The sequence below is a fragment of the Solea senegalensis genome, unplaced genomic scaffold (genome assembly GCF_019176455.1).
Source record: "Solea senegalensis isolate Sse05_10M unplaced genomic scaffold, IFAPA_SoseM_1 scf7180000014260, whole genome shotgun sequence".
Taxonomy (NCBI): domain Eukaryota; kingdom Metazoa; phylum Chordata; class Actinopteri; order Pleuronectiformes; family Soleidae; genus Solea; species Solea senegalensis.
The window spans coordinates 1-25,308 of NW_025321004.1; the positions used below are offsets into that span (position 1 = coordinate 1).

The window sequence follows — 25,308 nt, forward strand, 5'->3', positions numbered from 1 at the left end:
GACTGTGAAAGGTCAAAACTAGTTCACAGCAAAACATCTCTCTTCCCCTCAGACACCTTCTATGTTTGTTTGTCTATCATTGTCACAACTTGTGTCTGTGCCAGTGTGTTTGCATCTGATGTAGTTTGATTGTAGCTTCCGTTGTTCAATACAGCAGGGGAAGGAGACCCAGCTCCTACATGTCTTTGAGGAAGATCTGATCCTTGGCAGTCAGAGAACAGAGAGCACACAGGACCCTCCTGATCTTCATCATGATGGTATACATTTGTTTTTCAAATTTTCTCTTTTAAAGTTTGATTTGCATCTCATTTAAACTCTCATTTCATTAATATCTAATCTCTGTGTATCTCTGTTTTTGTTTCTTTGTAGCCTCAAGTGAGGCAACCTTCTCGGCTCGATTTTTCCTGGTAGTGGTGGAAGTAACACCGAAAGGGCGCTCACTCCTCCACATGTGGCATCTCCATCTTGCTGCTCAACCCATTATTATGGGTAAGCCCTTTAAGCAAAAGTATTTTCACTGGAATTTGTTTACCATGACTTGAGCACAAGTTCATTTTTATCCATTGTCTTGTTTCATACCTAAGCAAAATGATGAATGGCAGACAATTTTACTCAAATGATGTCTGTCACAGTGTAATGTGTATATATAAATAATAATATTTTGATCACAAAGTCTTTCTTTGCATACTCTAAACAATATTTCCCTCTTCCTGTTTATGTCCTCAGAGGAGACCAAGACAGAAACTCCTATGAACAGCTCTCACTTTGACTTTGACACATTCAGTTCTCCAGTCACTCAGAGGAGTAAAACCTGCACTTCCAATTTGCAGAGTGCTTGTCGCCTCAACCTCACTACACACACACTATACAGCCAAGAGATGGTCCTGCCAGAAGGGGTAGAAATTATCAGTGTTACGCCCTCAGCAGGTAAGAGACAATGAGAGCATACAGTCAAATAGAAAATCTACAGGTTTAAGTTTACGTTCACTAAGCTTTGTACATGTGGGATGGATTCTGTGCTTAATTGTGTATTGCCATTCCACTCCTAGGTCACCTGAGTGCATCTTGTTCTCTGCCAGCTGGCCGTGTGCCTTATCTCCTTGCTACTTCCTGTTCCGATGGAAAGGTGCGCTTCTGGAGGTGTAATGTTGTGGCGACAGAGCCTTTCAGTATAGATTGTTTGTCATACCAGTGGGAGGAGTGGCCACTCCTGGTCGAGGAAAGGCTTCCCAGCAGCAGTGAAATAAGTGTGCCAGGTCGCCCCGTTGAGGTCAGCTGCTGTCACACTGGAAGGTTTGCAGTTGCCTATAGGCAGACACCAAATGCACATCTGAAATCCACACCTCATTTGAACTATCAGGGAGTGTTGATTTCTTCTCCTGCACAAGCTTCCTCGCCCTATAACACTCACCTGGCCCCAAGCTTGACTCTACCACATAGCCTAAATTCCACTCTAAGCCCCAACCAAGCAAACAGTAGAGAGCCCATGGTTTACATTGGCATTTTCCAGTGTGAATCCACAGGTGGTTCACAGTGGATTTTAGAGCAGACCATAGTCCTCGACAGTACAGATTCCACGGCTAGTTATGGCATTAGCAGCAGCACAAGTGGAAGTGCCAGTAGTCCAAGTAACATGGACTTTTCTTTACCTATTGAGAACTGCTCAGGTTCCACCAGTAGGAGCCTGGTTCATTTGGACTGGGTGTCTCAAGAGGATGGGTCACATATTCTGACTGTCAGTATTGGGACAAAGATTTATATGTATGGGCGCCTTGCTGGAAAGCCTCCAGACCTGTGTCTGTCATCTGATGCAAGTAAGGAACAGAGCTTGTCTCGCCTAGTTTTGCTTCGTTCGGTCGATCTGGTCTCTTCTGTTGAAGGTTCATTACCCATCCCAGTCTCTCTTTCCTGGGTACGAGATGGCATCCTGGTCGTCGGGATGGACTGTGAGATGCACGTTTACTCCCAGTGGCAACCACCAACACCACCTAAAGCCAGTGCTGCCATCGCCCAAGACACAGACATTGGCAGCAGTGTCTCCTCCATAGTCTCAGCTGTCAGACAGAGTCAGGAGGATGGGCTCAATCCTGGGGCTTCACTAGCTCCTCCCAAAAAGGCATTTTCAAGGTCGATGATGAGTCTGGCTCAGAAACTCCGCGGGAAGAGAACAGCTTATGACCCGCCTGTAGAGATGGAAGATTCTGGACTTTTTGAAGCAGCACACAAACTCTTTCCCACTCTTCCCCAGTATCATCCTGTACAGTTACTGGAGCTCATGGATTTAGGGAAGGTATGTTAAAGAAATGGTCAACTACTGTATTTACATACTGTGTATTTTATATTTATGTTTTGATTTTATATTATGATTAGATCCTTGTCCAGATAAAATAATAACTTTGCCAGAAAACTGACATTTGTTGTGGTTGCTGATGTGTAACATAAATTGTCTTTACTAAGGTTCACCGTGCCAAAGCCATTCTCTCTCACCTCGTGAAATGCATTGCTGGGGAAATAGTACCACTTAAAGACAGTAACACCAATCCAGAAAGACGCGTGCGCTCTCGAACCATTGGTGCTGGAGGCAGCACAGCCAGGGATCCGAAAATGTTCAGCATTGCTGAGAGCTCCACCCCTGGCTACACTGAGATAAGTTCCATCCCTCCCCTGCCTCTTTATGCTCTTCTGGCAGCTGATGAAGATACATCAACAAAACACGGTCAGTATACAAATGAATAAAACAATAGAACACTATTTCAGTTGTAACAAACATGGGCAAGAACTGAAAATGTATAAAAGATCTCTGGGTTTTTTTTTGCAAGATAATTTGAATATGTTTGCTTAAGACACATAAATACAAAAAGTACAAACTTGAAATGAATATACCCTTTACTATTTAACAATTTGAATGTAGGTGTCTCTGTATCTCAGAAATTAGTGGACCTATTAGTTCTAGTAGCCATGTTTTGAGATTGTGAATCACTATACTAACCTTTATAGAGATTAAACATGTGGATGAGATAAATATAATAAGGAGAGTGTTGAGCTGAAAGGGGTGAAAACCGAAGAGTGTATGTCATTTTGGCTTTCATCGAAAATGTGCTTTTTAATGGGTACACGAAGAAAAACAGAGAAATAGTACTTTAAGCAGAAAAGTACTATTCCTCAAGGTGTGAGAGACTTAGAATATGCAAATATTTCTTCCTAATGATTTTATTTTATGAAATACATGTCTTGTGTAATTTAGTTCTACCATGTGTTTCCTTACAGATAAAGTGGGCAGTGTAAGTGGGGACAGTGGACATGGTTCCAGCCAAACAGATGCTTATGACGAGCTCTTTCATACACCCAGCATAGCGGATCTGGATCCTCTCAACAATAATCAGGAGGAAACGGGCAACAAAGTAGGTGTCTGTGTGTTTTTGCTTGGTTTAATACATGAGACTTCAAAGCAACATTTTCAACATGTATAATACATATATTAAGCCTTCTTTTAGATTTATTTTTGTTTTAAAATTATAAACAATTCAGAACTCATGATGTCCCTAGCTGTACCGTACATTTACTATTATTCTGTCTTGTTCCTTGTCTGTAGGTTATTGACTTGTCTCAGTACAGTCCCACATACTTTGGTCCAGAACATGCACAGGTTCTGTCCAGCCACCTCCTTCACTCGAGTTTGCCAGGACTAACTCGTCTGGAGCAGATGTCTCTCATGGCGTTGGCCGACACCATTGCTACAACAAGCACAGACCTCAATGACAGCCAGGACAAGAGCAAAGGTACTTTGGGGGAAAGAATGCATAAGCTCTTCAAATTGATAGAAAACATTAGGCAGTTACATAATGTAAAATTTAAAAAAACGTTTTAAGCTGTATGTCATTCATTTACCAGGTGGCGAGACACTGGATGAGTGTGGTCTGAAGTTCTTACTGGCCGTCAGACTGCATACCTTCCTCTCTACCTCCCTGCCACCAGCACACCGAGCACAGCTGCTACGGCAAGGTAGTAGGCTCAGGTTTTCAAATTGTTTTCATTGGGGTCATTTAGTAGCTAGCACAAAGATTGTAATTCACAGATATCCCTTAAAAATTATTTTGTTGTTGTCTTAAAATGCTTTAGCACTGAATGAGCTCAAGACTTAATCTGTGCTGACTGTGACATGTTCTCTTTTCCTCATGTGCCTCTTTTTGTCTATAGGCCTGTCGACATGTCACTATGCCTGGGCCTTTCACTCTGAGGCTGAGGAGGAGCTGTTGAATATGCTCCCTGCCCTACAGAAGGGAGAGCCCACCTGGCCTGAGCTGCGCTCCATGGGTGTGGGCTGGTGGCTGCGCAGCAACAACAAGCTACGCAGGTGTATTGAGAAGGTGAGGTGGTCAGTCATTAGGGTTTTTTTTTAAGCTTAATCTGTGCCTTATGTATGTGGTGTTTCTATTTCATGGAAAAAGTTATTAATGAGTAAAGATAATTCATTCTAAAAACTTTGATGGGAAGATTTACTGCTTTTTATATACTGAGTATATACTGAGTTGATGCATGTATATTTTTCGCCTCTATTGTTAGGTTGCCAAGGCTTCTTTTCAAAGAAGCAATGATCCTCTGGATGCAGCTATATTCTACCTTGCGCTGAAAAAGAAAGCAGTGATCTGGGGATTGTACAGGTAGGCATCAGAACTGTCATGACTTTGCATATGAAATACAACTGCACATCGTCATCACACAATTTACTCCTGCCTAAAAAGAAGCGTATAAAATAATGTGTCAAATCATCAAAGGCCTCTGACAACAGTTCTGTTGTTCTCTCCAGGTCCCAGAAGAATGCCAAAATGACTGACTTCTTCCACAACAACTTCAGTGAGGACAGGTGGAGGAAAGCAGCATTGAAAAATGCTTTTTCACTTTTGGGAAAGCAGCGGTTCTTACATTCTGCAGCCTTCTTTCTTCTTGCCGGGTCCTTAAAGGATGCTGTTGAGGCAAGTAAAAAAATTACACAATGTTTCCAAGAAACCCATGTTCCTTCAGCTGCAATTGGCACTCGGCAGAACTCTATATAGGGATCTTGCTGTCAGTACAAGTTGTACTCATTTTCACGTAGTATGAAACTCACAATCACTAATTGGTGTGTGTGCAAAAATAAAGGGATGTGTTTGATATAGTAAGGAAAGTTAGTTACATTAACACAACAACCTGCGCTCACCAAAGTGTTGTACAAATAATACAGATACAAATATAAACCACAATTAAATTTGGAATAAAATATCTGTTAAGATAAACAACTAACATTTCAAATGAAGTAAATTTAAAAAAAGCTAAACGTGTACAATAAAAGCCCAAATATCATTCTCAACCAGAGTTGAAAGCCAGCAATAAGAAATAAATCTTCTAGGCTGGGGGGAGTTTGCAGTAAACTTATTAGAGAGAGCTCCCCAGTATGCAAGCATAAAAAACATATTCAAAAGAACATATCTTATGACCAGTTAAAATCATTGTGTAGCGTCCTTTGTATTATTAAAATACCTTAACATAAAACAAAGCTGTTGCCCTCAGAATTGTGCACAATCATGTAGATTATGACCCAAGGATGACATTCTTTCTTTTTGTGGTAATTCCAACAAAAAAAAAAGGTCATGCATAACTTGTGTTATGGGCAGAGTGTTAACACTAGGGGAAAACTGAGCATTTTGCACTATTTTCAACTATTGCTATATACCTTGCTTGGTTGCTTACCTGGTGCAACCGATGTACGATTGATGCCCTTGTTACATGATGGCTGCACTGAGATGACAATGAGTGTACAGATGTGCTCTTCCCAGAGCCTCATTTACACCCTCCGATGTCACAATGAGCATCTCAGAGATTTGCACACTCCTGGATGCAGGAAGTGCATTTGTCAGGAGGCTTTAGCACAATTCACTGAAGGATGAATTGTAAATCCTCTGTTCTTATAAAATTCTTCTTAATTACTTCCATTCATAAACCAGCACTCTCTGTTTTTTTTGTTTGTTTGTTTTTTTAAGGAATCACAAGTTGAAGCTCTTAACTTAACAACCATTATACCATAAAAATGTATTTTGTTAAACATCATGTGTTACAAATATATACAGCTCTATCTCTACTCACTTATCAAATGGACAGCTTCTGGTTGTCTTCTTTACTTAACCACTTTGTCAAGGTTATTTTGGTTGAGGAAAATCCCTGAAGCAGTGGGTCACATTATTTCATCAGCATGAGTAACTGGAGCTTCTCTCTGCATTTTATGGAAATGAGCATCACCCAGGCAAGGGGCTATCATTGACTTTGTTTAGTCTCTGTGACTGTGAGGCAGTCTCATTTAAATTCTTCTCACAACTTACTATACTCCAACTATATTCACTTAACAATTTATTGTTTTCAACTCAAAAATGCTATTTGAAACATTGCAGTTATAATAAATTGGCATGTGGTAATCACATTTTAAATCCATACACAGTGAATATTGAACTGAACGTCAACTCAAAAAAGTGATATAGCAAATCACATGGCTATTGCAATATGTGTCTGAAAATTGCAATTTTACCCAATATCATTCTGGCCGAGTTCTGTCTCATTATATTGTGTTCAGAATGTTTGGCGTTCTCATGTCTATTAATTAGAGACGGACCGCGGACAATAGACCGTTACCCTTTTTCGAGATGCGTTGTACCAGATTTTAAGCTAAATTGCTATTTCTGCTGTTTGTCTCACCTCATTCTGCCCTGTGAAGGGCTCAGAGACTCCTTTTTCAAACAATAACTGACTTAATTTCCTTCTCCCTCAGGTGTGTTTAGAGAAACTGCATGACCTGCAGCTGGCTCTGGTCATCTCCAGATTGTACGAGTCTGAATTTGAGACGGGATCCACCTACAAAAAGATCCTTCAGAGACACATTCTGGGTCAAGACAAACAGGTACATAAGATATTGTACAGTATATGTCACAGCATCCATGAACTATTGTTTTTATTTTGTTAGATACACTATTTCTCCAAGTTGCTAACTGTTGCTGACTCAGGGATTTGATGAATAATGAACTGCAGAAACCAGAATGATTAATTAAAATTCTCTGTATATTTTAGATTCAAGCCCACCAGGACTCGTTCTTGCGCAGCATGGCTTACTGGGTCCTGGAGGACTACAGTAAAGCATTGGACACTCTTCTTGAGCATGGCACCAACAGAAACAGCTCTGGGACCCCTGAGAGCAAATGTGAAGCTGGTAAATCTGCAGTGATACTTTTATTTATCTACCAATGTGCAAAATGAAAATAGGACACCTTGTGTACAGTACTTATGTTTACACTTTATTTGGTTTACTGTCTCACAATTTTAGTCAAGGCTGCACAGCCTATTGTTACACATTAAAATTGGCATAATATGACGCCAGTAATCAAAAACAAGTGATCATTTTAGTCAAAATTCACTATTTTGTTACTGCTACTGTTTAAAATGTATTTAAATAAGTCAAGTATTGATCATATCTACATACTCTGACTTCTTGTTTTTATTGATATTTCATCTTTTTAGGAAATGTTTTAATTTATAACCTTTTGTGTTCCGTGAGAGTTTCCTCACTGTAATTTGATGCTGCAAAGTTTGAATCCTCTGCTCTTACAAAATGGCTCAGCTGTGCAACTATTTTTGGTCTTAAGTATATGAAATTGCACAAGGTATTGCATATTTTCCTAAATTAGCTGGTGTTCTGTGTCCAGTAAGACTTTCCTTAAGAGTAGATTAACTGAACATAAAACAAACTTTATTAAATGAAGAGCAGTAGCAGTCCCAGGTCGACATGCCTGTGCTGCATGTGTTTCGTAAATTATGCTCTCAAAAGCAAGTGTATTATATCAACAGAAAAAGTCAACGCTGACTCAAGTGTTTCTATGATAGATTATGTGCTGGTGTTATTAGTAATTTGACATTGTTTATACCTGGATTCTTTGGGCATATAACTTACCTTTTTGTCCATCAGCTCCTATTTATGTTTTTTTTTTCTCGTGGACAGGTTCCTCTTTTGTGTCTACAAGTAACCCTGAAGTTTTCAACTTTTACATCTACCTCCGTACCCACCCACTTCTCCTTCGCCGCCATTTTTGCTCTTCCGACAATGCTAAAGTTAGTTTGACTGCTGAGGGTCGAAGGGCTGACTCCATTAGCCTGGAGGAGAGGAGGCTGTTTTTCACAGCTGCATATGCCCACCTACAAGCTGGCTGCCCCATGCTAGCACTTGAAATCCTCTCCAAAATGCCCAAAGTTCATAGGCATTCACGACTCCAGAATCAGGAGGATACAGGAATCTCCGCTGAACTCAGTGTTGGGAGTAAGGAAGGACAAACCTCAGACCCAGACTGGTCTCAGCCATGTCTGAACGGCTACGAGTCCGATGGGAACAGCTTGTCAATCAGTAAATCAGATTCGTTGTTAAGTTTCGACTGGAGCCAGCCTTCACTGACAATTCCAGATGAGCCCCTAGAGCTGAAGTGGGACAGTGACAAAGACGAAGACGAGGAGGAGAGCGAAGAAGAAATTAAAAATGCTAAGACTGGTATAATTGCAGACAGCAGCAGCGTGTTCCAAGACACGCAGGATGCCATGTCACCACTAATGGAGACAGTGATGGAAGACGACAGCGAGAACAGCAACGACTTCATTGCACCGTCTGATGACGTCTTGGTGGCCCAGCTGAAGTTTACTGCCTGCTTGAAGATTATGACCAATGAGCTGCGGACACTGTCAACAGGGTATGAAGTCGATGGGGGGAAGCTGCGCTACCAGCTCTACCAGTGGTTAGAAAGAGAGGTAATTTAAATACACAATTATAGACTTGCAGAACTAAAGGGCAAATTCATAACAAAAGTTTCATTTTTTTTTAATAGCATGTTGTCACTTATGTTGTGAAGCAATATTCAGTCTGCACCCTAAGGTTTACTCAGTAAAACTTTCATAGCTTGCATCACTCCCACACATCACCATCTCTGTGTGTCTGTATGTCAGCAAATATAAACCTCATAATGTTGATACCTCCAGTGGCTTTTTCTTTTCAAGTAGTTTGCTTTGTCTTGTGGAAACAGTTTGACATTTTTCGGCATGGATGATAAATTCCTTCTTGAAAAATTGATTTTAAGTTAAAGTTGTGTTTTCTCTAGGTGGTCGCTCTCCAGCGTTGCTGCAGCTACAAGCCCTGCCTGTCAGATCTGTCTGTCCTGGGTGATGCCTCTGTTTTTGGGTTGGTGGAGGAGGAGCAGGTAGTTGCAGATAGCTGATTGCATCTCAAACTGTCAGATGTTCATGAGGGAAAATCAATGCAACACTTGCTATAATAAAAATTTAAAAACAATAGCACAATGTGGAATGACATAGTTTGAAAAAAATGTTTTATTGAAGAGTTTGTTGCACCAGTCTTACTTGGATCTTTGATGGACAGACCTGTTTTTGTTGCTGGGGGTTCAAAAACCCTCCCAACTCATGCTGCTGTGAATTATACTTTCTCTTTCTTTACTATTGATTCATTTTCAGAAGCAGACCTAATTATATGGGCCTATCCTGTCACAGTGTATGTAATGTGTTTTCACAAATTACAGACCCATTTTAAAGCTGCACTAGTTTATTTATTGTTGACAGAATAGATTAGTGTGCGGTTGTTTTCTCAGCACACCATTGTGGAGCTTTTATTTGAACACTAGCCAGCTGGAGAACATTGGCTCATTTACAGGGAATTTTATTGACTTGTCAATAAAACTAATAAAGTAAAAATGTTTTTGCAGCTGGGTAGCCCTCGTAGTGACAGCCAAAGGAGCAGGAGACACTGGCTGCAGAGTAACCAGCCTTTGCTCAGGATGTTCCTCAGCTACTGCAGCTTGCATGGCTCCCACGGTGGAGGACTGGCTTCTGTTCGCATGGAGCTCATACTGTTGCTTCAGGAATCTCACCAGGTAATTAAAACATGCACTGACAAACACGAAAGGGCACTGATAAATTACAGTTTAACTTACTTCAGTTTGTTGTCTCAAAAGGTTATTACATTATATTTGATGGATTAGTATAATGATTTGTTTGTGCTGCTGTTCATTTCTAGTGAATTAAATGACCTGCAGTTTGTAAATTGGACAGATTTGATATTTGGTTATATTACGCATTGAAGTATTTTACAAATTATAACATTACACACATTTGCTGATTAGTCTATAGGTGCTTTGTTTAATGTCCTTTTTTATTTTTGTCTGTCTTTAATGTTTTGCTCTGCTAGGAATATTTCAGCTGGTTTCAAAAAAAGTTCATTACAAAAAACTTATTTTGTATGTAACATTAAAAACAGTTACTGGTTTGATTTGTGTTTTATCGGTATATTGTTGTTTTTTTAGGGAGAGGATCAGTTCTTGCCAAACTAAGCAAGCGTTATTCAGATATTATATGGTGTGGTGTTGGTACATGTTTTGGAATCAAGCAGATATACATAAAACCAGTCATTCGTCGACTCACACTCCCCTGTTCTGTCTTGTATATAAGATCATAAATTACACTATTAAGTTTAATATGGTGTGATGTTATAGTAAACGATATCTTCCAGTGTGCAGGTGTCACAGTTTTATTGTACACTATTTACACTTTCTTTATGCATTGCATGATGAACAAACATCAGCACATCTATTCATTGTGGCATCTGTTTTTTTTAATGTACCTACAGACAATGATTTTACTTGTTTTTCCCTCTAATGTTTGTCCACAGGATGACTCTATCCAATCTGTGGTGACATCCAGTTCCCAGCCTAACGCTATCCCTCTTCTCATGGCGTGCACAGCCAATGTAAAGACCGTGGTGGCCAATCCCATGGTGTACCTGACCAACCTGACTCATGACATTTTGCAGACCATCATTGCACTCGATTCTCCTCCACACCCTGATGTTGTTAACAATGAGGTGAGGCAGTTTCTGCTCACATTTATCTGTCTATACCACAAAAACAAAATCAATAATATAGTCAATAAACTCAATTCACAAGAGAGAGCCAAATTTGTGAGATGGTTGGTGGTGAAATGAGACACTGAAATAGCGTGAAGGACAATGAAAGGTGGAGTTTGTCACCACAAGGGACATATTTTATGTATTTCTTTTCAGAAACAAACCACCATTCACTCTCACACTCATGCCTACTGTCAATTTAAAGTGTCAAATTAACCTAATCTGCATGGTTTTGGACTGTGTTGTAAACTTGAGTTAAAGGAATTGCACCAATGTTAAATAATTAACTAATTCATCTGTGTGTTTTCTTTGTTTATCCTGTAATTCCAGATTTACGTGATGCACACCTTGGCTGCTTCCCTATCCGCCTGTATATATCAGTGTCTATGTGACAGACACACCTACAGGTAAGTGACTAAACACTCCATTTAATTTTTTTACAGGAACTTTTTCACTAACTATAATCAGCAGCTTTATACTAGACTCATCACTCGTACATCATAAGCTGTTCTTTATTTGTTTTCAAGCAGTGCATTTCTCAACATTGATTTGAAGAGTTGAAGACATACAAGTTTGCTTGTCTCAGCTCAGTCTTTGAAATAAGCTTTTATGCAGCCTGACTCATAAAGGTTAGAGTTCACAAAGGATCTTAAGAGAAGCATCGCTCTGAACTAGAATTCTGAATTCTTTATATGTATTAAAGCTATGCTTTGCTTTGATACAACTTTGTTATGTTCCCTCAAATTTCCTTTGACACGACTCCATTAACTGCACTAGCTGCCACTGGATTATTTATCTGTCAAGAGTGATACTCCCCACCCCCCCACCCCCAATTTTAGCGCCAGCATTTTTAACGGAAACAATGCTGAAAAATAACATTAATTTGCTTTGTCTGCTTACATTTGTGTGTGTATGTTAGAAGATTTTAGGCTTATTGGAGCAGAATAACAAGAAATAAGGAGGAGGGACATGGCTGCTGGTAACCAAGCATATTTTATAATGAGAGTGTAGTGTGCATACACACACACACACACGGATCAAGTTAAACATCACATGACATGTATATCAAAGTGGATAAAATAAGGTTTTGTTCTTGAAATTTATCTGAGGACATATTTTATACTTCGTTCGTTTACAGTGATGTGATTTAAGGCATGGAAAAATAAAAACATGTTGGAAGTTTGCTAATCAAACATGTGATAATCTATGAAAGCTGCACTGCTGTAGTTTATGATTTATTTTTTTTATCATTGTGAATACTTGATATGGTTTTGGTCTTTGGTTTTGAAAGATAGAAGGAACATTTTTATTTTATTTTTAAATAAGCCATCTGGCGTCATGTAGCTGTAATGAGTTCCTAACACAGTTCTGCCAAATCACTTGATGTTATATGTAATTATTTTAATTTACGCCTGACCAGATTGGGACTTTTAAGCCACAGTATTGTGGCACTAGAGAGAGCAAGAGTGCAGAGTATGTGCCAGTTAAAGTAAGTGTCAAAAAGGAGACTTCATTCATTTTCAGAGCAAACTCTGATCATTCTGTAGTATTTCAAACCTCACACGACTACACACAACCTCGCTCATGCTGCTGTGAGATGAATTAGCAAAGTAGTTTCTTTGTTATGGTAATTCTTTTATAATTCTCCTGGTGTGTGGCTGCAGATGTTTGATGAAATTGTGCTTTTGTTTTTTGTGACAAGTGTGACAACGAGAGAGCAATTGTGGATTTTTGAAAAGGCATTTCATGCTGTAGGATTTGGAAGTTGCCAAATCTGCCAATTTGAGAATATTTTGATGTATTTTGTTTTTTTTCCCCTTCTCTGTTCAGAATTGATTAAAATTTGGTTTAGTTGACTTTTGATAGAATAAGTAGGTGGTTCAGTTATATGAAGTAGGGATGCACAATATCAGTATCATCAGATATTGGCTTTAAAATGTATTAGCGTATTATAGTATATTAAGTATTAGCGTAGTATAGTATATTATAATATATGTAACGGATATCAGCAAACATTTTATTTAACAGTAGGATAAATAGGCTGTTACCTCCTAGACATCTATGCTGGCGACCTCTACAACAGTTCTTTTTCTTTTACGTTTATTTATTTTGCTCAATGAAGTAAATTTATGTCTGCATCTGCTATGATGTTAGTAGGCAAAATATTATGATAATTTCCCTGCAGAAAAGACTAAATGACCTCTGCAGTTGGGTGCAGGGTAAAACTGTCATCATCATAATACACATCTTCTTACCCAACAGCATACATTTGGAGACCAGTCGTATCTCATTAGCATTTTATCTTAAGTTCCACTCTTAAGTTACTTGAGTAAATGTGTTTTTCCCCACAATTCAGATCAAAATGGAACATTTAGAATAAAACATTTGGGCATTCATTATTTATACCATCTTACCTCATTTTTCAACTTCATTTTCTCAGGACAGCTTTTCAAGTTGAACATAACTGTTTGTCCTGTGACTTCATACTGACTCTAAGGGGTCTGTTTATTTTGTCTTGTCATCTCCCACAGCCATGTGAACCATTTCACGGGCATTGTTTATCAGAGTGTTTTGCTGACTCAGAAGCAGCCAGTCAGAGCTGTCAGCGTGGATGAGTCTGTTCTGCCAAACACTTCTCCTGCACAGTGGCCAGGTATATTAATCTAACAGATAAGTCTTTTTTTTCCTTTGTAGTTTCCAGAGCCTTTGTATTGTTATCTGTTACTTTGTTATTTTATGCTCTGTTACTTTATCAGGTTTTAACTAAACAGACATGAATATTTGCTGTGGACTGTTTTTCAACTCTAGTAAATATACACACTTGTGATGATTGCGTTGAGATAAAATGACAGTGCTGATGTTCATATGAACATGGGTACTATGGTTCCTAGATATGTTGTTACTAGCTTTCTGAAGACAAGTCTATAATATGTGACCATTATAGAATGTCATGTTATGAAAATGTTCTAGCATTTTGGTTTCTTTTTGGGTGTGTTGCTAAGATTTCTTTATATTATTTCACAATATGGTGATGTAAAGTGGACTTAATTTCCATAGTGGTTTTTGTTCCTCAAACACTCTCCTGTCTTATCCCCCATGCTTTTCTCAACCCATCCCTCTCTCTAGGGATCGCTTCTCTGGTTCGCCTGTTGAGCTCAGCAGGCGAGGAGAGTCAGCCAGGCTTGACTGTGCTGCTCTGTGAGATCCTAACGGCTGTATTCCTCAGCTTGTTTGTTCACGGCATGGCCACTCACTCCAGCCAAGAGCTGTTTCGCGTGATGGCCCACCCTCTCAACAGCAAGCTATGGGTGACAGTGTTTGGAGGAGGAGCACGGACTCCCGTCATAGAGAAACTCAACAGCCCAACAAGGACACCCCCACCAGGTGATTGTATCTTTGCCCTTTCTGAAGGTCCACCTTAGTGGCACTCAGTCTGTGTGGGGTTTTTCCTTTCATTGGTGACCCACTCCTGAAATCAAATTAGTCCTACTAAATGAATTAGTCTCCCGTCTGTAGGTCATAGTGAAATCCATCAACCTATTACTGAGGGAGCTGTTTCCATCACACTCTCTAATGGTTGGCGGATTAAATCTAATGTAATGTAAAGTGTGACTCATATTTTTGAAACATTTTTGTGGTTTTTTGTTTGTTTTCTGGATGATATTTCAGATATTTTAAAGTATATCTAGATAGGCCTGTGTATTTTATAAGATGTGAACATGCATATGAAGAGTGTATATGTATATATATATATATATAAGAAATTGTTTGTCACAGTTTTATTATATATATATATATATATGTATATATACATATATGTATATATACATATATATGTGTATATATATGTATATATACATATATGTATATATACATATATATGTGTATATATACATATTTATATGTATATATGTATATGTAATAAAACTGTGACAAACAATTTCTTGTAACATCACAGCCTCTCCTAGTGCCTCTGACAAAAAGTCCAGACGATTCAGGCTTCTGCCGTCACGCAGTGGATCCAAAGAGGAGTCTGGGATAGAGCGGGAGGGACCATCCAGTCCTAAACATGTCCCTGTAGTGGAACAAGAAGCTCCCTCCATCTTTAAAGAACGATTTGTTCCACCAGAGCTCAGCATTTGGGATTACTTTATTGCCAAGGTAAAAAAACGGTGTTACATTTATGGCCATATTAGTTCTTTTGCATTTATCTTGAGAAACTTAAATTGGCTTAAGATTTATTATTTTTTTATATATATTCGTGTTAAATAGTACATTTAAATTTGGTCATAGGACTGTACTTTTTTTTGGAATTACACTTGTAATTTGTAGTAATTCTGGTGAGATCATCTGCTACAGTGATCAGCATGTACAGTAATTGAATAAAATAAAAGCAAAGATAGTGTATTTTTTTTTTAACCAAACATAGTTTACATGTCCTCTTCGTTGTTGTGTCCTTTAGCCTTTGCTGCCACCATCGGAAAACAGAATTAGGTACGACTCTGAGGAGAGCCAGGGCAGCCAAGATGAAGACGACGATGATGATGACTATGAAGATGTGTTTGACTCCAACTCTCCAAAACGAGAGCATTCAAACCACAATTCATACAGGTAATAACAACTGAGACGTTATTACAGCGATGAGAGTCTATTGTTTGCAGTCAGCTTTTGAACCATCTACAGTGTTTGTTTTTAAAGCCGTGATCTGATCTGTCATGGCTTTTTCTCCCACCTAGCTGGTGTTTAATGCGTTTGGCAATGGTGCAGCTGGTGTTGGTCAACCTGAAGTCCTTTTACCCAATGGCAGGATATGATCTATTAGGTAAATACACCACACACTCTTTGACATACTAAAATCCAGCACTTTGATAAGTGTTGCCCAATTTCTAAGCTAATTGTTTTGATTTTTTTGCTTTTGTTAAAACAGACCTGCCAGTGGGCTCTCCTCTGTGTCATGCTGTCCTGAGGACTCTTCAAAGATGGGAACAGGTGTTGCAGAAAAGGCTGGAGATCTTTGGGGGGCCACCTTCCAGATACATCCCCACACACCTCCAGGATGAAACAGCCACACCTGGCCCTGCCTTGCTGAGACACAAAGCCCTGTTTGAACCATCCAACACACCATTCAGGTACCACAACAAATATCTAAATACTCTTACAGAGTTAACCATGTTTAACTCTTACGGAGTTAAACATGGTTAAAACAGATAAGCATGTTTTCAAAAAAAAAAAAAAGAGTGTATCAAATTAATCAGTGGACGTGCATAAAATTCAGAGGGCATCTTAAGGCAAGGATTTCACTGAGTTCATTAACCTCACAGCCTCAGGGAGAAACTACACCTCAGCCTTGCCTGAGTTCTGAGGATGAAGGGAGGGAGTGAACAGTGGCTGGGGTCCATCATGATGTTTAATGGTCTGCTTCTGCACATGATGATTTTTGTAGCAGATTTAACTACGCTGCAAAGAAAAATTACCAGCATAGTTGTGCCTCAGTGAACAGATGAGAGAGATTTAATCAGTGTTATTGTTAATATACGGGAGCTGTTCTATTCTTTCCAGGACATCCCACCATTCAGCGCTGCCAGTGAAACGCTTATGGCAGTTCCTGGTAAAGCAGGAAGAAGTGCAGGAGACCTTCATCAGAAATATCTTTACCAAGAAACAGGACCCAAATGAGGTACACCATATTTATGCCATGACAACCTGTTACACCATTTGTGTTGCACAGCTAGCACCTTGTATTATTAACAGTGAATAACGCATACACTCGCATTGTGATTAAAATCAATAGCACATCCCTCCCAAGGCAAACTACATCCCTATTTCTTTGACAAATCTGTTGGCTCATTTGTGTGTTTTGTTCTGATCTGCATGCCAAACACCTGTGTTATTAGTGCCTCCAGCATGTTGATGCTTTTAATTGTATTCAATTAATTACACACTGTTTGATTAACATAACAATAATTCAGTTTCTTTGTATGTTTGCATGGTTCATCACCTTTTGTTGTGTGTTGTGTGTGTGAATGTGTCTGCTCAATGCTCTTTCCCCAAAACATTAAAGTTGGTTGTGGACCAGAGTGACAATATGAAATATTCAGGGATGGACGTGACAGGAAACAATCAGGTATTGTGTCTTAAATGAATTATTAATTATGGTATTGGAGTGGGCTTATCTTGATAAACCTCAGTACCTTTTGCATTACTTCTCATTTGAAACTGACTAACTGACTTGTTTTTGTCGTTTTTTTATAACGTTGACTTATACATATATAAACGTGTAATGGCTAAATTTAGCAAACGTTTTATAGTAATTTGAATTACATATTTACATTGTACAGATGAGAATAAAAGTATTGCATTGGCACGGATTTACTCAGTCCCATTGGGTGAAGCAAACATTTTCATGGTAAATAAAGGTATTACAATAATAATAATAACCCTAGCAATTAAATATATTACAAGTAAAACCGTGCCATATGTATCTTTTCTTATCACAAAAAATCTACATATATATCTATATCTATATATATATATCTATATATATATATCTATATATATATATATCTATATATATACACACACATACACACCTTTCATCTTATATGTAAGGTAACATAAAAACCTTTCCATGAATTTGGTACAGTTGAAATCACTGGTTTCCAAACTAGATCTTTAGCCACACACTTTAATGCACCAGAACATCAGTTACACAAAAATATCATGCTTAGTCTAAGTGGTAAAGATGAAAGAATTTGTATCGTAGAGTATATTCACCACCCTATTCTACAATATGGCATTGTTTTATCTGAGAGTGCTTGTTGCATGTGAAAAAAATATATATTTTCATCATTGATAACAGTACTTCTGACTTGACAAGACCATTGGGTATACACTGCATTGGATGTTAGATGTTAAACTTCACATATTAAAGTGTGGGTGGTACAAAGTATGCAGATGAATAGAAATGGAAACATTGTCAACATCATCATCATCATGTACCTTTTTATTTAGAGGAATAGAAAACATGACCTGTCACATATCATATAATCATAGAAATATTAAATGTATGATCTTGACAGAAATAGACTATGAGTGTTTTAAAGGCCATGAACTTTGAATGTTCATGTCAGGATTTGATATTAATCTTGCTTTTAGCAATTCTAAATATTTATGTGAACGTGAACCGTATACTGAACCGTACACAGATGCTTCATAGAGGTTTTCTAATATGCCTCATGCTGTGCAAGCTGCCATGTTGTAGTTATTCCTATGTTAATTAATCCACTCTCTCTGAGGACAAGCTATGATGCTGAATAGCTTCTGATTAATGGGCCCAGCAATGTCACAGTGAATCTTAGTCCCAGTAGGATTATGTTCTCTGTGAAAATGGCAAACCACCATATTTTGATTTTTGTTCGTCAAGTTTTACTTAATAACATCTGACAGAAAAAAACATGGACTTTTCCCCTTGAATTAATCCAGTAAAGACTTAATTCAGTCCCATGTTTAAAAGGATGTCTATATCTCTTTTGACTCTGCCTTCGTAGTGAAACATCAGCCCAGAGCTATTGCACAGTACAGTATACTTTGCTACCATATCCCTTAGGACCTATATGGTACAGTGTGTGCTTGTGCACATTGCTTAGGGGTTGTGCTCATACTGTTAAATGGCACAACACAGTTACTCTTCGCTGGCTGCTGCTCGGGTTAACTGTGTGGCCTCGTATGTCCTATCTTATAAAGGCAAGCCAAATAAGTAAGCAAAACAAAGTAGACTCAGCTAGAGACTTTCCTCTTTCTTCTCATCAGTTCTGTTATCTTCCACACTTACTTTTATCAGCCCTTCTCGTGGATCTTGTCAGGTCAGTGGTTCTGTAGCATGAAGTGAAATGTATCTGAAAACATTTGTCTGCAGGGAAAATATTACTAATGTTACAGCTGCAATAATTTAATCTGCATGGTTGTGAGTTATTTTTGTGTGTGTTTGCTTCTCTGCACAGACTGAGTCAGATCTGGACAGCCCTGGAGGAAAGGCACGCATCATACACAAGGAATCGGACATCATCACAGCCTTTGCCATCAACAAGGTATCACTCTTTTACACCAATGCTGCTGAACAACACTATGTACAGGAGAAAAAAACAGGGTTCATTATTTAAAAAAAAAAAAAAAAACGATCTGACCTCAAGTATTCTCTCTAGCTCAGAAGATGTTAATTACGCAAACATATACGGACTATTCATTTTTTCTTTTTTTCTCTTTAAATTGTCAATGGGATTCTTACATTTTCTAATGTTCTCATTAAATCAGAAGGTTGCCCATAAAGTCAGACCATACTGACGGGTCATTTTGTAACCATTTACAATGCAAAAACATCATTTAACACACATAATTAAGCCGTAATGTATTGCTTGGTGGAAATAGGCTGTAGCATATTATTTAGCAGCTAAAGAGCCAGATATTTCCCACAGGATTTGGTGGAGACCAATAAATCAATTACTACCGCTCTATGTGGTTTTGACGCAGCTGTGTGTAGAATTTGTATTCAGAATCTGGTTTTAACTGATAGTGGATTCTTACAGAATTTATAACACATTGGAACTCCTGGCACAACTCCTTCACCATATATTAGCCCTTTTTTTGTCTGGCACATCAAGAGTTTTTTGCTTGAAATTACAGCCATTTATTTAAGGGGAAAATGGTTGACTTCTCAACACCTCACTGGCAGCTGCACTTTTGCCGCACATGCTGTGTTCACAAGAAAGATGAGGTCGCAGGACCATGTTTTCATAACTTGATATCAAGTGGCAGGACACATGTGGCCTGCGGTCTGTGAGTTTGAGACCTCTGGTCTAGCATGTTTGATTGTGATTTTTGTCTTCTATGATGTGTTCTGTCACATCAGTAACATTGACCAATACATGAAATAATAAAATGTGTATGCAAACATAATGGTGAAGTAAAAGAGGAGCAAACAAGTGACCTTAAGTTCTCTTTGAAGGATTGACAGTCCATAATTTCCTCTTGTTATGACTCACTTGCGTCACTGCACACATTTATGGCTCTGTTGTTGTCTGACCTGGTGCTGTGACCATCGTAACAGACAAAAAGATTGTGTTATTTGACCTTGGCATCACCCTCAACTTGTTCTCCCTACCTCTGTCCTCTTCATCATCCATCTATTTCTTTTAGCACATCATGTCTCTGTTTGTTTCCTAGGCAAATCGTAATTGTTTAGTCATGGCCTCCACCCATGACATTCAGGAGCTGGACGTGTCTTCCATTTTGGCCACACAGATCTTGACATGGATAGATGACGATGACGCTGAAGCCAAAGGGTAATAGAAGAATATGTGTGTGTGTGTGTGTGTGTGTGTCTGTACATGTGCATACTGTACTTGATGAAGTCACCAGCTGTGAGTTCAATCAAAGAAACATCAACTCACCTTTTCACCTTCATACCAGCAGAATGTGGGCATGGCACAATGTGTAGGTGGTGTACATGAATCAGTATTGTTTGTCTGTATGACTGCAGCATAATCTGTCTGTATTACGTGTCCTGAGGCTGTTTCTTTGTTGATGGATAGATATAGACTGAATCTCATAAAATCTCAGAACAAGGGCACTTTCGGTGTCTGTTCTTGTTGCTGTTCCTTTCTCAATAGCTTATTCAATGCACAAGGAAATATTGTTGTAGATACTATTTAATAATGGCTGAATATAGCTATTTTTACCTTCCAAGAACTGTTCATGTGAAATTACACTTTGAAATTGTCATCAAACACATTTTTTTCTACAGCAGCTTTTAATCTGTCTGTGATATGAACTCTACTCATGTCATTATAAAACATATTTCTAAATATAATTCTACCCGTAGTGTTGGAGGCGATGACTTCCTGGTGATCCATACACGTGATGACTTTGCTGCCCTTCATGGCACCACACCGTACACCCACAGCAGCCCTGGTACACCCATCAACATGCCATGGCTGGGAGGTCTGCAGACAGGAAGGGGTGCCGCCATGGTGAGCTCTAAACCTCTTTTTTGGTTTGTTTGTTTGTTTTTTACCGGAATCAGTATGAGCTGTTCAGTGAATGTATACTGATGACTGAAAACAGGTCAATGACGTACAGTAGATTTGATAGAATCTGAACAATGTTTTGAGTGCACTCGGTGCTTAGTGTGCAGCTGCCTCCTTCAGTTTGTGTTAATACTCACCCCACCCCCCCCTTTCGTTGCTGCATTCTGTTATTTTCTATGCTTTCAGATATTAACTGCAAACTGTTTCTACACTTCACACTACTGTAGGAGAGCTAAGGTGTCATTGGATATAGCTGGTAATACAGAATATTGGCATAGGCACTAGGTTGTGGATAATGAAGGACATTCTGGTACATTGTCTTTTTATTCATTTATTTATTTATTTAACAAAAAAATAATTCTGCAGTTAAATGGTCTGTCAATCTAATTTTTTTGGTGGAAAAATGCCAAACGTTACCCTCTTCCATCTTTGTTGACGTGTTACTTTCCTACTTGAAGAAAGTACTTTAAATTTAATTGTGATTTGCACTGTGTGACAAAATCAAATACATTTCTTACTATTTTTGTATTAATTATCAAAATTAATTTGCCACATTGCTGTGCTATCCATGCAAACATTCTGATGAAGGAGATTTAAATTGAAATAATGAAAAAACAAACAAAAATAACTCAAGCTGATAATTTGTCTTTGTTTTGGCTGAAAGCATCATAACTAGTTTCATGTGCTTCACTCATTGATTTACAAAGTCATTAAATGTCCAATGCTGCAGCTTGTGAACACAGTTCTCTTTTTATCTTCTTTTTTACATTTTGATGGCAGTCGGCATCCATTATGTTGCATTATAGGCCTCCTTCTTCTTCCTTATTTCTTCCTTGTCACCATATTGAACGGATTTGGTGTCAAAAAAACAGAATGTTGTTTTATGGAATCATCTCTAAAAGCTATTTTTTAAAGCAGAGAAACTTGGCAGGAGCAGTGGGGAGGGACATCGATTTTTAGTTCTGGTGGTTGCAGTGTTTTTATGTGGAGCAGTAGTGAGTCATGTTTGTTGATTTGTACCAGTTTGTTCACTGCTCTTGTTATGCAGTCTGGACACTAAGAGCAACTTTGCATTTATTTATTTTACAGACTGTTTGCTCAGGGTTGGAGCAGAATACAATTTACCTCACTACAATTTCGCTTGTTTTACACAAATCATCCATGATTTCAAGGTACTTTCCAGACTAAAGTTAAACAAACTTTACGATTAAAAAGACAAAAACCCAACAGTTCTTACAGTACACAAGGACAAGGTGACACTTTAAAAAGAATAATTTCTTATTACTCTCAGTGTGAGCAACCATTGGCTTTGATTTGGAAAATAGGAGATAAAAAGAGAAGAGAGGAGAAAGGAATGGGAGACTGGAGGATAGAAAGGGACATTTCAGGGCCAGGAACAGTTGTGTAATTGTTGTTTTTAAAGTCAAACTGGGTGTCATGAGTACAATAATAATATTAATACTTGAGATAATACAAAATAGTAGTATTAGTCTGACCCTCTGGAATGAGAGATTCAGTACTTGTAGAACAACGATAGAGACAAATCAAGATGTTAAGGATACGCTATACACTAGAGAGAGTGGATTGTTGGCAAATATTGCTGTCTGCTTCTCTTGGCCACCACTCATAATACAGGGCAGATAATAGTGACTGAACTACTGCATTTTATTGAGATTATTCCTATATGATGATAGACAGACCATCATTTTGTGCTGTAGCTTGCATATATCATTAAATATGCACTTTGGAGTTATGAATAAGATTAACATTTTTGACCTTTGATTTGATTTTAAGTAGCCATTTCACTCAGATGTTTACCTGATGTCTCCTAATGGAGATGCATAGAAGGCGAGATGTCTCACTCTGACTAAAAAAAGAATGTAGTTCAGGTCCATAGTGTAAAAAAAAAGTGACGTGATGATTTAACCGACAATTATCGATAATTAAATTTGTCTGCGACTGATTTTACTATTGATTTTTGTCTACAATGTTGACTAATTGTTGCAGCCCTATTTGTTAATGCAATCCAACAGCAGTTTTACCAGATCAGACCTAGTAACATTTGAGGTTCTTACAGGCTCCTACCTGAATTTACTGCAGTTGCATCAATGTGAAGGCTGTAGCACAGGATTAACTTGGCCCAGAGTGACAGGTGCAGGAGCAGGTGCTCAGAGAGGGCGCACCTCCACCAAGGTTAAGACCCTGTCTCAACATTTTAAAGAAAGTAAATCTGAACCACTCCAAAATCGAACAGGTTCTTCCTTGCATCATGCACCACCTTTCAAAAAACTCATGAAGAATGGCTCAGTTGTTTTTGAGTAATCCTGCTGACTGACTGACAGACAGATGAAGATCAATAAAATCTTGTTGGCCTTGAGAGCAAGGTAATAAATCTTTTTTACAAAGAATGTAAAATCAGTAAAATGTCCACTAACCCTAGAACATTAAGTCGGGACAGATCTTACCACGTTTTATCGGATACAAATGTCACCACCATGAGTATCTACCGATACCGATATCAGTCTGATGCAGTGGTCTTTAAACCAACATATTTACAAACTAGCCATTTCAAACACACAGTGTTCCATCTGTATAACAAATATTCTGCTCCTTTTAGGGAGAAATCAGATGCCCACATTTTCAGTCGGTGCTTAGTGAAGCATTTATGTGAAATCTATTGGATTTTACAATTTTCTTTTTCTTATCTCCAAGCAGGTGATTTTGACTTGTGTCTGCTTGATACTAACATTGAGTATTGTATCAGCTCATCCCTAAACACAAGACCTGTTTACACAGTCGAGCCCTCCTTTAAGACATTAACAGGCAGCAAGAGGTTGCTGTAGTGCGGAGGTTAAAACACCTCACTGGATTAGCCTCAATGCTGCATTTCTGTCAATCAGTTGAACCCATTTGATTAGCATCTCAAGGGTAATATACACAGACTGTAAATTAAAGGCCGTGTCTGTAGGACAATGAAATATTACCATATCAGAATCAGAATCGGAATACTTTCATTATCCCGAAGGAAATTGTTTTGTTACAGTTGCTCCATATCAGACTCAGTAAGTACCAGTTGAATACACACAGCTTACAGTATACATATACAGCACAAAGGATAAAAACTATGTAATATTTATAAAATATCAATCAACATGGAGCTTAATATCCAATACTATCCAAACAGTCGTACAGGAAAATGGATTAGATAGTACACATCAGTTTACTGTGACAAGTGTGTGTGGAAAACAAAAACACTTTACATAAAACATGTAAGAAAAATAGGAATTAGAGTCTAATCTGATTGTCTTGTCTCCAAATGTCATTCTGTGCGTTGACACAGACAGAACCATTCAATAAATAATGTCGCTGATGGTAAAATAAATTAATGATGCACTGTGATCAAGACTTAAGCAACAAATTAAACTTTAAAGTCCATCTCAAATGCAGCCTGCTAGAGAAGCCTTCATATTGTTTCCGTCTTACTGTCTGCTCCCTTTTAACTCATTACAAAAAAAAGTCAAATATTGTGTTTGCATTGTGTCTCTTTCCACAGTGACTCTGAATAAACCCACAAATGACATAATGCCAAATGCCAGATAAATAAGCCAGCAACATTGACTGTTTCCTTGTGTGTTACAGGCTGAAGAGCTGCAGTTTATATAACTCTGTATTATTATACAGCAGTAATACTTACAGCATCCATATTTACCATGTTGAATTTGTGCTAATGTTGGCTAAGCATCTTCTCCTCCTCCTCTTCACTTTTCCCAGATGATTAAGAGAAACATCAATAATGTGAGAAGAATGACCTCGCATCCCACACTACCTTACTGTGAGTAGATTCTTAATGTCTGTTAGTTCATTAGAAGATAGCTCCCTAAAATGTGTTAGACATCATTTATTAAAGGCCAAAACAAGAGCTTTTTTTCATGATCTTGAGAAAATTTAACAAATGCCAAAACATCATGTTGGAACCAGAACACATTTTGTTTTTTTTTGCTTTTATTTCTTCTGTTTCATAGACCTGACGGGAGCTCAGGATGGTAGCGTCAGGATGTTCGAGTGGGGTCACTCCCAGCAGATCATCTGCTTCAGAAGTCCAGGAAACTCCAGAGTCACCCGGATACGATTCAACCACCAAGGAAACAAGGTTATAAACCTTAGCATGGCCAGGAATAGTCCGGCACCACCCCTGATGTCACAAGTATTTTTAGCCTTGTAGTCTGCATTGTGATGTGTGCCTGTCAGATTCAG

At 38.4% G+C, this 25,308-nt stretch overlaps 1 protein-coding gene across 1 annotated transcript in view; it reads left to right on the forward strand.

Moving 5' to 3' along the window:
- Positions 1-124: 124 nt before the first annotated feature.
- The window catches only part of LOC122760975 (dmX-like protein 1), a gene marked incomplete at its 5' end in the record, with an annotated part of 32,957 nt that continues 7,773 nt past the window's right edge, over positions 125-25,308 (forward strand). Inside the window, 31 exons of the mRNA XM_044016188.1 lie at positions 125-257; positions 370-489; positions 727-927; positions 1,050-2,290; positions 2,458-2,716; positions 3,268-3,401; positions 3,593-3,779; positions 3,892-4,002; positions 4,198-4,367; positions 4,564-4,661; positions 4,808-4,973; positions 6,797-6,925; positions 7,093-7,231; positions 8,018-8,811; positions 9,159-9,257; positions 9,777-9,944; positions 10,739-10,930; positions 11,303-11,379; positions 13,504-13,625; positions 14,099-14,356; positions 14,931-15,133; positions 15,435-15,583; positions 15,709-15,794; positions 15,900-16,101; positions 16,532-16,649; positions 17,034-17,096; positions 18,973-19,059; positions 20,192-20,310; positions 20,850-20,997; positions 24,826-24,886; positions 25,077-25,204. Of these exons, the coding sequence (XP_043872123.1) occupies positions 125-257; positions 370-489; positions 727-927; positions 1,050-2,290; positions 2,458-2,716; positions 3,268-3,401; positions 3,593-3,779; positions 3,892-4,002; positions 4,198-4,367; positions 4,564-4,661; positions 4,808-4,973; positions 6,797-6,925; positions 7,093-7,231; positions 8,018-8,811; positions 9,159-9,257; positions 9,777-9,944; positions 10,739-10,930; positions 11,303-11,379; positions 13,504-13,625; positions 14,099-14,356; positions 14,931-15,133; positions 15,435-15,583; positions 15,709-15,794; positions 15,900-16,101; positions 16,532-16,649; positions 17,034-17,096; positions 18,973-19,059; positions 20,192-20,310; positions 20,850-20,997; positions 24,826-24,886; positions 25,077-25,204 (6,162 nt within the window). The remainder of the gene's footprint in view (positions 258-369; positions 490-726; positions 928-1,049; positions 2,291-2,457; positions 2,717-3,267; positions 3,402-3,592; positions 3,780-3,891; positions 4,003-4,197; positions 4,368-4,563; positions 4,662-4,807; positions 4,974-6,796; positions 6,926-7,092; positions 7,232-8,017; positions 8,812-9,158; positions 9,258-9,776; positions 9,945-10,738; positions 10,931-11,302; positions 11,380-13,503; positions 13,626-14,098; positions 14,357-14,930; positions 15,134-15,434; positions 15,584-15,708; positions 15,795-15,899; positions 16,102-16,531; positions 16,650-17,033; positions 17,097-18,972; positions 19,060-20,191; positions 20,311-20,849; positions 20,998-24,825; positions 24,887-25,076; positions 25,205-25,308) is intronic.